The 12,854-nt window shown below is 36.2% G+C and overlaps 1 protein-coding gene across 4 annotated transcripts in view; it reads left to right on the forward strand.

The window, feature by feature from the left end:
* Positions 1 to 3,531: 3,531 nt before the first annotated feature.
* Positions 3,532 to 12,854, forward strand: part of LOC114357965 (uncharacterized) — a 46,633-nt gene continuing 37,310 nt past the window's right edge. For 3 of the 4 annotated variants that reach the window (XM_028311797.1, XM_028311799.1, XM_028311800.1), the window contains exons 1-3: positions 3,532 to 4,345; positions 12,078 to 12,255; positions 12,646 to 12,712. In XM_028311797.1, coding sequence (XP_028167598.1) covers positions 12,086 to 12,255; positions 12,646 to 12,712 — 237 coding nt within the window. In that variant the 5' untranslated portion in view covers positions 3,532 to 4,345; positions 12,078 to 12,085. Of the gene's footprint in view, positions 4,346 to 5,345; positions 5,568 to 12,077; positions 12,256 to 12,645; positions 12,713 to 12,854 lie in introns of those variants that run through there. The other variant, XM_028311798.1, reaches the window with a different exon arrangement.

Here is a 12,854-nt window from a genome sequence, read left to right on the forward strand (position 1 = left end):
AATTTAAAGTTCACGTTGTTTTATTTTTTGTAAAGCTAACTATCCTTCACTGTTACAGTGCCACCAGGGGACTGACTCGAATGTAGGCTGTTTATTATTATAAACGAATATAGTGGATAAATAAGCGTTCTAAACGGCAATGCACAAATCTCTCATTTTGTGGTATGCAGAGTGGTTCTTGCGAACCCAAACTGCGGATTTATCCCGCCAGGTGGCGCATTAGGATTCTTGTCAGTTGTCAAGTTTGACATGTTCGAAGGCCACCACTGGCGCCATCTACTAATAGCTGCGGAGCTTTGTAAAACCACAGATTATCACTTGTGGAAACCTATTGGATGGAGCGCCATCTTGTGTAGCCGAAGTATACTATAAGTAAACTTAAAAGTAGTATGATTCATCACTAGATGGCGCTACTGACCTAAAAGATGCCAAACGAGTCAACTTGATAAAAAACCCTGACGTGCTTGTGATATTGATTCGGACGAGGTGGGGGGAAATGCAGTGGGTACCTACAAGTTAGTAGAAAGTCAAGGTGTTTTGACCAATTTCGACTCGAAATACGGCGGCGGGCCACAACTAGGGCTTAGGGCACCTAACATGATTTGTAGTTTTCACGCGGGAAGTTTTTATTTAGCACAAATCTTTTTCTGTAAAATGCGTTCAAAAAGAATAAAGTATTTCTAAGTTTAAGCACGGCTTTTTTTCATCGACAGTCGTTATTCACTAATTTGGCTCTTTAAAGATAAATCTTGCAAGTTGTTTACCAATAATTAATGTAAACATACGTCGTAGTAAGGCCACAGAATAATATTAAGTTGGTAAAAGGCATAAGTGATGGGTTGAGGGCTTGAGGCAACATAGAAGCACCACGTTACACCTGTGGTGGCGCTATTGATCTAACAATATTAACGATGTGTATTTATGTAATTGAGGAAACTTGAATAAACCAGCGCATTTGGTAAACTTTTTAACACATTACATAAATGTCAGTAAAATAATTGTTAAAGTTATTAGTTTGATTAAATCGCCCTTAAAATTTTTGTTAAATAACAGAAACATGCAATTATTGTTTAAATAGCTTTATTTTCAACTTAATTTTAAGATACAAGCTTTTAATTTTTTACTATGTTAATACAAAATTAGCGGGAAGTCTGTTCACTTATCTTGAGTTCTTGAGCACACTAGTTTTCTGTAAATTAGTTCCGTACTTCGTGTCCTTCGCACTATTTGTATTATCATTGTATTATCAAAGTTGTTCTACGATCTTTACTTTTCAGTTGTTTACGAAAAATTTTCAGTCTACGGTGCGGCAGCCTCGCATAACGGTGCTCCGAGACCGACTGGTTTGTAGTCGGATAAGCGGTAACTCATATAGGTACCTAGTACGATTTTCCTTGTACTCAGAGCATGCGCAGAGCTCGGCATTGGAAACACAATCGATCGACCAAAATAACATAGCCCTAACTTCACAGTGTGTGGTAGAATCATGACGCGCAACGCGAACCGAGTAGAAGAGATACGATACTATCACGATACGATCACTATACTATCTACAGCATAGGTATGCGTTATCAAAGGTTACGCCTACATACTTGTCTGCTTTGTAACTTAATAAATAACTATGTTGAGTTGTAGTTGTAGTAAGAGGTAGGAACTACGTTTCTATGCATTCTAATTCTCGAACAATTTATGAAATAGAAGCGTACTAGATAGTGGTGCTAATGTTGAAAAGGGAGATTTTTAAGTCGTTCGGAAAAATCTTACATTTGGCGTAAGTTAACTTATGTAGATACAAGTTAAACTTGACGCTGTGAGCCAATCTCTGCTGGTTATTTGTAACATCAGACTGCTTTTATATTTTTATTTGTACAATATGTAGGGCATGTAAGAATTGAATAAATCCATTGCGTAAGATAAGCCAAGAACTAGTAGAGAGGGATAATTTACTGCTGCAATGATAGTAGGGACTGTCGGAAAATTTGAAAATCCAGGACGATCTATCATACTTACGGTCACAATCACAAGTCATTCCTGTTATAGACAAAATTCCCACATAAGGCCTGAAATAGGTGCATAGGTAGAGGTACCTAGATGAAAAAACTATAATAGGTAAGGTAAGACAAAATTTGCGATATCTAAGTTCAAAAACTTATTTCATCAATTCTAGTCTGAAATACAGAATCGGGCCTGAGAGCCTACTCAAAAATATCACCTTTTAAACTAGAACCGCATTAGAAACAGCAGTCTGCAATAAAACTACTTTTCTCTACTTGGTGTTCTTCAAGATCCTGTAAAACAACAGATAGTATCCATCTTCGAAATGTACGACTACTTACTTATCCAGGAGTGGATATGTATGACTCCGATGTTCCGAACAAACTAAAATGAGTTGAAAAGAGTCATACCGACCAAGGTGGGATTGCCAAGCAAATGGGCGAAATTTAGGGAATTCCTCAGTTTATGACGACCACACATTTTCTGCTCCTCACATTTTTTCAGGGATGCTGAAGTCAGGACATGGAATTAACTACGAAAATCTGTTAAGAATGAAATTCCCTGAACTTTTCGCGTTTCAAGTTCTTATGATATTCAAGCTTCTTCATATGGTTAGTTGTCCATCATAGGAATGGTAACACTTTTTGACTCGTTTACTCCACTTAAAAAATCTGGTTTTGATGAAATTCAGCATCGCATACCTACTAACTAGGTACGTTGACCTCTGAGGAAGTTTACAAGGTAGTAACTTATAAATAATGTAAAAGGTTAGCAGGACCACAATAAACAACAAATCCTTTGCGATACTGATACCTAGTGAGTCATTCAGTTTTTGTAACGAGTAGCTAGACCACCTAGTTTTTAATTTTAATGGCGGGATTTGTGATCTATCAACGTATGAAAAATATAGGTTAGATCAATGATATTACAGAACTATAGATATGTTACGTTCATACAAATTACGATTTTAATCCGTGCCGAGCTATTCCAAATTGCACACATTGACAAATGTAACTGATAAGTGAAACAAAAGATACGAAATAGCACGCAAATGAAAGAGATAGCTATAGTTTTAACGATTCTGCACTAACTAATCTATGTCCGCAGCGCACGCATCCTTATCGCTCTAACGTCAAAACAAGATCGCTTTCTCTTTCTTAACTTGAACATGGCGCATGGCGCGATGGCGTCTTGATTGTTTGCATAAATAATTGAAAATATAAATACTAAATAATTTTGCATAATCACATGTGGTAAGAGATCCCTTGTATTTTGTTTACTTTAGAGTCATAATTGGTACACTTTCGAAACACACACGATGGCATTTTTTATTTATTTTGGTAAGAACACAGGAACTTACGGTGTGGTACACGCGATTGCGCACGACGCAGGCCACACGAAGACTAAACACAAGACGTCCCAATTGGGACGTATTTGAGTATTCACAGCGCGAGCGCTTATAACATATCTGCTTTTGTTTTTATATAATATCATTGGGTTAGATAAACTGATTTGTACCGGGCGCGCATGATAGTCTTTAGCGGACTGAATACATTTTAATGTTTGCAGATAAAGCTACTACTAAACAGTGTACTTATTCGAATACCTTTAATAAATAAAGATCACATTAATGTAACCGAGTTTTTAACAAGAAATCGTCACCTTTCACTTATTAGATTCAACGCCAGTTTCCCGATACTTGTACCACACCTACAAGCAATACATTGAAAACCCAAAAGGGGAAGCTGATAAACGATAAAAGAACCACAGGATTCACACAATATGAAATTAAAATTCTACTTTTCACACGAATGCTTTGATAAAGTGACACTTCCTGGCAAGCGAGTGACCTATTTGTCATTGGTTGATTACGTCAACAGTGCAGTTTTGCTTCTGGCCGAAAAGAATCCACCCAACAAAAGACACACAAAAAAACACGCGATTGTGCTCTAGAACATCAAATTCGAATGTGCTTGTCGCTCAAAAGCTATCGCTCCATTTTGAAGACGTGAGCAGTTGCGAGTGGATAATATAGCGAGAACGTAACCGCGTGAACACCGACCGGGGACAGCGAAGCCCGACGGCCGAATGATTTTTGAGGCGTACAGACTGGAAGAGGGGTCCCCGCGCGGTGGGGCGTCGGTCTCCGTCCTTGTTTCCGAGCGTATAGCATAGCTAACTTGCAGCCGACAGTCGTCGCCCGCTCCTGAGAGGTGTAAGAGAAACGAGACCCAGGAATAATAATTATAACAAAGAACATTGCTGGCCCATAGCAGAATGTGCGACAGTTACAACGCCGTGTGTTCATTCGATTAATATTATTTCGTTACCGATTGTAGAATAGCAAAAGGTTAGTGAAACATTTCTGTACATTGGGAATTTCAGCGATAGATTTTAATGCCATGCAATGGCGTCGGTTCGGCGAAAGATGGCTCGTGTTATAAGCGTTTAGTGATTGCTGCGTAATGAACGCGAGTCGCGATTCGTTGTGTGCGAAACCTATTTCAAACATGAACCGAGCTATAGAAAGTGACAATTTACAATCAAGTTTCGTGAAGATCTAATGAGAGATACATAATGATGTACCTGTTGCAATGGTATTGCATTACCTAATACTAAGCCTAATACATATCACAGACGTCAGCATACCAACTACCATCACGCTTAGGTACACAAAATATTGTACGTTTTTACCTACGTATGGGATTATATTTTCAGATTATTATGTCTTACTTACCTTGCTAATGTTATTTAGGTGGAATTTAGAGATTTCACCTGATAATTAATAACTTTTACTTTAATTTTATTGATAGCTGCTCAAGCGGATATGAAGATTGTCTTGCTTACGGCCGTCTATCATTAAAATGATGCTCAAGGTATGTTAGTTATTAGATGCTGCTTATTTCCATACGAGTACGTAGTCATTATTACAATAATAAAATATAGGGCGACAATACCGTCCGTATCACAATAAATAATAGTGAAACAAACAAAAAGATAATTTTAAGTATTATTTTACAAAAAAAAATGGCGGGTGCAAATCCGGCTGTGGCTGTCAATAAACGAAAACGGAAGTGAACGAACATGCATCAAATACGTGCCTTTCAAGATTACTTTGTCGAAAATATTTTTGAATTGTTTAGTAAATTAATTTATCATGCAAATAATATTAAAAAAATGTTTTTTTTAGTGTTGTGCTACTATTGTAGGTTTGGTAAATTGGTAGACAATTAATTTTACTGTGTAGGACGGCCGACCGCCATTTTGTTGTTAGTTAGCGGTAGCGTCGCTCGCCCGCGCCCAGCTTNCCCCGCTTTTCTTCTCACTCACTCACACTCGCATAGTCGCCTGTCGAACAAATTGCTCGCATGCAGTCACCGCCACAACGACACCGAGAGAGCGCAGTCACGTTTAGAACAAAATTTTAATTGTAATATCTACGTTGGTTAGATTATATCGAAGTGCTTGTTGTTTTTTAAACTTTTCTACAAAAATACAAATAATATGTTAAGTAGCCATTTATAACCTACTGTGATTTATTGTGATCGGTTGGCGATAGAAAAGCGTAGTCGGTAAGATACAATATTGTTTATGCATTAAAAAATACCATGAGGCACCACAAAATAGTGTATTTTAAAGCATCCTTGTATAAAATATGGCTTTGCATCTTGCATCTATTGCTTGTTGATAGTTAGGTTATAAGTATTATTAATTTGACCTACCTACCTACTACCTACCCAGGATTAAAAAAATAATTTTAGGTTACCTACTCGGTGTAACTAAACTAACAATTAAATTTTTGGAGAGGAGCTGGCTGGACGTACGGTTTTGTTTGAGTTCGGTTATTCTTAACTAGTGATGTTCGATATTTGCGCGATACGGTTTTTTATCGTAGGAAAAAAAACCGGTTTCGGTTCGAATGAGTGTTAAGTGAATTATATAAATACGGTTATTTGTTACTAGTGATGTACCTACCGATGAATGCATTATCGCTGGGGAAAAAGAACTGCACGAAAGTAGGTAGGTACTTGACAGGCATTTTGTTTATTTACCTATTTACGATAATACTACATAATTAATTAACATAAGTATTATTGTTGATCTATAACAAAATACCTATAACGATCTGTTTATAGATCAGTGACTACATGGTGTTATTAGTGCTGTGAAAGCTTCGATATCGATTATTCTATTCCGGTTTCTGATACTAAAGGAAGAACCGGTTGCTGTAAAAGTGCGCAATCATGGCCGTTTTTTGTGCTAGTGTAAATAACACGGTGATGATGACAGATGAATACGCGAAATCTAAACCACCACATTACATTTTCACTCCCAGTTAAGTAGCAGTCGGATGTTTTACGAACGAAATGAGACCGCTAGAGATGTTCGATTTGCATTTTAAGAATCGATAATGGCGCATTATTAATCGATTTTAGTTTTTTGAAGTTATTTGGTTTGAACTTTCGACGACTTTTAATATTTTAGGTATGGTTATTCAGTCTTTAAACGTGTTATAGTTTAGTATATTTTTCATTATTTCTTTTTTAAATACCTTCATTCAGAGGTTCATTAAGCGCGGCGCTAGCGGTTATGTGTGGCCATCGCGTACACGTTTCGATTTTGGATTTTTTGAAAGATTATTATTTCTGTTCCGATTATTATAAAAATACTCTCGTGTTGTTGGAAGTAAAATCAAGAGATTATTTGGTGAATCGATACTTATGCTTGGACAGTGATAATCGGAATTAAGAGAACTTTACGTTATTTTAGCGTACGTTGTACGTGTATTACATGGTTTTGGAACTGGATTATTACCTGTGATTATCTGTTCATCGGGAAATGCAGTCGAGCACATGGAGTAGAACTTACACTGATTCGACTAACATTATCTATGCCATTGTGGATGAGCGTGTGTTGGTAAACTGTTACTAACTTTACAAACTGTTCGTTCGCTATTAATTCCTACGAGCTCTTAAGAAAAAACTCTAACGGTTTGTTCCCACAAAGTTATCCAGTTTTATTTTACAGCATCCCGTTTATTAGTAAAAGTGTTTTAATCTTAACGTTCACACGAATATCCCGTTTGCAGGGGTCCGCAAAAAACCGTCCCGTTCGAATTCCAGTCCAGTTTTGCGGGATCTGAAAAACTGGATTGCCGTGGGGACGATCCTTAATGCATCAATACGCGTGATGATATAAAAGTTTGTCCAGAAATGTCAGATCCTTTGCATTCCAGCAGTGAAACTTTTGAATTTTTGGATCGTAAACGGAATAGTAATAGTTTACAATTGTTTCTTCACATCTATAAAATCTTCGAGGCGGCTCGAATTCGAGAAGAATTAAGTGTTGTAAAAGTAGAACCATACTCTGAAGGTAGTACATACCTACCGTTTAAACATTGCTAAAGCAATACCTTATCGCAGAACCTCTTGACCTCCAATACTTTAGGATAGGCTGTTATGATGCAGTATTATAATATCCGTTGTCTATAGTCTTTTTCACCTAAGATGATCCGTATGACGTTTCGAGTTTGAAAGATTTAGAGATGTCACATAACTAAACCATAGCGATTTATCTATCGATTTTTTTCGAAGAGTTAGTAAAACCTACTTTTAGAGAAATATTTTGTATAGGTGTTATTTAACAAAAAACATGTTTTTTTTACAATTACAAATATTATTGTAACAATTTTTTATTGATAATATTCAAATTTCATGGTTCATGTTCAAAAAAACGATTCCTAAAAAGTACTGGTTCTGTGTCTTTAAATTNTACCTACCGATGAATGGATTATCGCTGGGGAAAAAGAACTGCACTAAAGTACTTGACAGGCATTTTGTTTATTTACCTATTTACGATAATACTACATAATTAACATAAGTATTATTGTTGATCTATAACAAAATACCTATAACGATCTGTTTATAGATCAGTGACTACATGGTGTTATTAGTGCTGTGAAAGCTTCGATATCGATTATTCTATTCCGGTTTCTGATACTAAAGGAAGAACCGGTTGCTGTAAAAGTGCGCAATCACGGCCGTTTTTTGTGCTAGTGTAAATAACACGGTGATGATGACAGATGAAAACGCGAAATCTAAACCACATTACATTTTCACTCCCAGTTATGTAGCAGTCAGATGTTTTACGAACGAAATGAGACCGCTAGAGTTGTCCGATTTGCATTTTAGGAATCGATAATTGGTGCATTATTAATCGATTTTATTTTTTGAAGTTATTTGGTTTGAACTTTGACGACTTAATATTTTAGGTATGATTACAGTCTTTAAAATGTGTTATAGTTTAGTAAGTATATTTTTCATTTATTTCTTTTTTAAATATTTTTATTCAAGAGAGCGCGGCGCTAGCGGTTAAGTGTAGCCATCGCGTTCACGTTTCGATTTTGGATTTTTTGAAAGATTATTATTTCTGTTCAGATTATTATAAAAATACTCTCGTGTCGTTGGAAGTAAAATCAAGAGATTATTTGGTGAATCGATACTTATGCTTGGACAGTGATATATCGGAATTAAGAGAACTTTACGTTATTTTAGCGTACGTTGTACGTGTAAGTATTACATGGTTTTAGAACTGGATTATTTACCTGTGATTACTGTTCATCGGGAAATAACAGCAGTTGAGCATATGGAGTAGAACTTACACTGATTCGACTAACATTATCTCTGCCATTGTGGATGAGCGTGTGTTGGTAAACTGTTACTAACTTTACAAACTGTTCGTTCGCTATTAATTCCTACGAGCTCTTAAGAAAAAACTCGAAGGGCTTGTTCCCACAAAGTTATCCAGTTTTATTTTACAGCATCCCGTTTATTAGTAAAAGTGTTTTAATCTTAACGTTCACACGAATATCCCGTTTGCAGGGGTCCGCAAAAAACCGTCCCGTTCGAATTCCAGTCCAGTTTTGCGGGATCCGAAAAACTGGATTGCCGTGGGGACGATCCTTAATGCATCAATACGCGTGATGATATAAAAGTTTGTCCAGAAATGTCAGATCCTTTGCATTCCAGCAGTGAGACTTTGGAATTTTTGGATCGTAAACGGAATAGTAATACTTTACAATTGTTTCTTCACATCTATGTATAAAATCTTCGAGGCGGCTCGAATTCGAGAAGAATTAAGTGTTGTAAAAGTAGAACCATGCTCTGAAGTTAGTACATACCTACCGTTTCAACATTGCTAAAGCAATACCTTATCGCGGAACCTCTCGACCTCCAATACGTTAGGATTAAGCTGTTATGATGCAGTATTATATCCGTTGTCTGGTACCCATAGTACAAGCTTTGCTTAGCTTGGGACTAGATCGCGCAGTGTAAAATGTCCAAGGATATTTATTATTTCCATTCCTATCTTAGGCAAAAATCGGCGGGGTAATACCGGTCTTGGCAACCGGCAACAATAGCAACGCGACTGCTACTAAACTAGCGCTACCTACATTTGAACGTGGCGTTGTCATTGGTTGGCAATGGCATTACAGTTGCGAACCGGTTGTACAATTAGTAAAACCGGTTCCTATGATCTGTAAAACATGCGGTTATCCCTATCTGTTGAACTTTACAGGGATGGGTATTGTTTTACGATACTCACACGTTGCGTTGATTTTGTTTTCTTCTGGGAGATTTATTCCGATGTTTCTTTAATCTGCTGTCTTATTTTTTAATACATTTTTTGTTAAGAGCGTTAACAATCGTATCACTCCATTTGCTTTTCCGATAAGGCGTCCAATAGCGATGGGCGTTATTCGTTATCACTGGTTATTAAACGAGTGATTAGCCTGACCAGTGATCACTCGTTATCCAAAAACGCCTAAACTAGTTTTTTTCTTAACGTCATACAACGTTAGAATCTCTTCGTTATTCAACACGATTGCTTCCACAACGCTCTAAAGGTAAACTGAATTCACTCTTAAGCAAACAACATAAGGTAGATGTTTGGTTGACACAAAAAATAACGTGTTTCCCGCTTCGTTATGACAGTTTTGAGGACAACGTCGTGCATTGACGATTCTTAAACATATTTTTTGTAACCTAAAGGAGTGAAGCGAGTAATGTATGGTGTCCAAATAATAAGGATCGCAACGAATCGAGTGCGTGAGCGAGTGAGAAAGCCATAGGACGTTAACATAAGTGTGGATGAAATAGGTATAATCTTCGGCGTACGTTAGATATTCAATGGAATTTGAGTCTTATTTTGAAGGTCATAAGTTCCTAAAGGCCTTGCAGCTAACCAAACACCTAACGTTATTATTATCACTCTTGCTTGAGCGTTGTGGAAATAACTTCGTTTAAAAAAAAACTAGTTTTGAAAACGTTATTCGTGATTCGAAAACCGTCGCGTTTCGTTATTTCAAAAACCCATAACGACACATCTTTAGCGTCCAACCCCTTAGCGGTTGATTGATGTCTTTAAAAATACCACGTTTAAAATTATTACCTGAGTTAACCCTATACCTATCTATCAAACATTTTCTGAACGTTAATATGTTTAGGCTATTGTTTTATTCATGATGCCGGTTTATAGCATTAGCATTCAGAAGAATGCCATAATCGTCTAAATATTTATTAAAATAAATGCGCCAGCCTTTTGTCTATTAATTTGATCCATAAGTTAGTGCCTGCCGCCTACCTTAAGTTAATTAATAATATAATTATTCTCACGCGGCTTGGTGTATTTTAATTTGATATGCTAAAATCGTGAATTCATGATCTCAATATCAGGAGTAACTTGAAGCTTGCTTCATTATCGCAATATCGGTATTTACGGAGAAGTAAAATAAATAAAAACAATAAAAAAATCACTGTTTTATAAAAAAGGCAACGAAAATTGCGCAAGAAAAGGATGATCTCAAATTAGGGTAATAAATACTCAATGTGTCTTTGTGTTCCATAAAAAACCGGCGCACGCGCATCTAGTGTAATAATACTAGGGGAGCGGACGTGATCTTTCTATTATTTCTCAGTTTTAACCCTCGGGACTTGTTGTTAATGGCGGTTGAGCTGTAAAAGTCCTCTGTCTACATAGGGATTAATTGGAACGATTTGTTGGAAAAAGTTACTTGTTTTTTAAAAAGAGATTGCCTCAAAATGTTTAGGTACAGCAGTAGTGCGAGCTAGCGACATACCTATATTTTGAAGTTAAATTCGCATACGCGACGATCGACGAATGTATGCATTCCTAAAAGATTTATGCAAATTAGTAAACATAGAATTCTGATGTATAAAACATAAGCATTCTGACCTACATTGCTGAAACTATGATACGAACATACCTATATCTTTCGCTTTTGTATCTCGTTTTAAGGTTCTATTTTAAAGTAAGAAAGAAAGAAAAGATATTTATTTGGTATCAAAGATATTACAATACTTATATCTTATTTTATCAAAATGCTGTAAAAGCAGTAAGATATACATTAATTAATTCGTTAAAACGGTGTTAAAAGGTAATTAGGTACCTAGTTCTATTTATATCGCTAGATGAAAATATGATAGACTGCGTCAGTTGCGTTTGCGATTAGTGTTGTATCTATCGGTGACGAATGAACTTTATGAATTGAATCGGTTTCAGTAACTGTTTAACTTTAATCTACCGATTAGATTCGCGTTACCGATTAATGCCATCTCTAGTGTGTATCTATAATCTGTGGTCTTCAGCGCGTGTTGTGCCCTACACAAAATAACAAAAACATGTCAATATTTCAACATTTTTATAGGCAATTTTGTTGAATGTTGACATGTTTTTTTATTGTTTAGGGTAAAACACGCTCTGGAAACCCGGCTTAAACGGAGAGTTAGTGCACCATGCACACTAGAAATTTCTAATTCAATTTAGTAAAATGAAATCTGTTACTTTATACAACTACGAGTGTAACTAATATAATTTTGACTATTTCTATTTGTTTTGCCTATTTATAAGACTGAAATATCTATCCTTCATCTATTCATAGAATGCGTCTTTATTTTTTGCAATTAGGCTTTTAAAAAAGTCGCTTTAGAACTTCCCAGTTAAATTGTAACCCTATCACTGCCTAATACATTGTCTTATGTCCATAATATCGTTGATTCTAGCCGCCAAAATGGAGTCGGATTACGATCGGAAGTTTGAGGAGATGAAGAAGTACATTCCATTCCTGGAGAGCATGATCAAAAGGCTGGAGAGCAACAGGAGTGGAAGCGTCAACCCTCGGCAGGCGCAGCTGGATAAGATCAAGTCCCTGAGGGACCTCCTGCAGGATGAGAAGAAAAGGTTTAGTGATTTTACAGGGTATCTGATTCATTACGTGATTGTGACGTTGCATGCTTGTAGTCTGTTTCAGTTGGTAAACCAGCGTAGACATTATGCAACTTTATTTTGTATTTGCTTTATTGCATAGAAGTTATTAGTAAAAAATATTTCAAATCTCTTACACATGAAACTGTATGAGATTTAGTTCGGGTAAACTGCCTGTTTTAATAGAAATCCACGTTATTTAACCCTTCAAGCCTCATTTTTTTAATGTGGCTAACTTAATTGTTTGTTTTAATTAGCTAGAATCATTAAAATACACCAAAACCAAATAATTTATTTTTTAAAAAAATGTAGGTACCTATAATGTTTCTTAAAAATAGATGAATTAACAAGATTGTTTTCTTCTAGAATGAAAATGGAGAACTTAAACAAATGCGAACAAGTGCTGGTCAATTTGTACGCTAAGGTAGAACAGGTAAGTGTGTTCAAATGCCTACAAATTATAATATTTTGCGCTAACAACTCTATTTTATTCACTACTGGTTACAAAGCTATAGTTAAAATCAAAAATGTTTTTTTTTATCCACCCACTAAATGCTATTCACATAAAATCTCTT

The sequence above is a fragment of the Ostrinia furnacalis genome, unplaced genomic scaffold (assembly GCF_004193835.3).
Source record: "Ostrinia furnacalis isolate ACB-3 unplaced genomic scaffold, ASM419383v2 OfSCF3547, whole genome shotgun sequence".
In the NCBI taxonomy this organism is placed as follows: domain Eukaryota; kingdom Metazoa; phylum Arthropoda; class Insecta; order Lepidoptera; family Crambidae; genus Ostrinia; species Ostrinia furnacalis.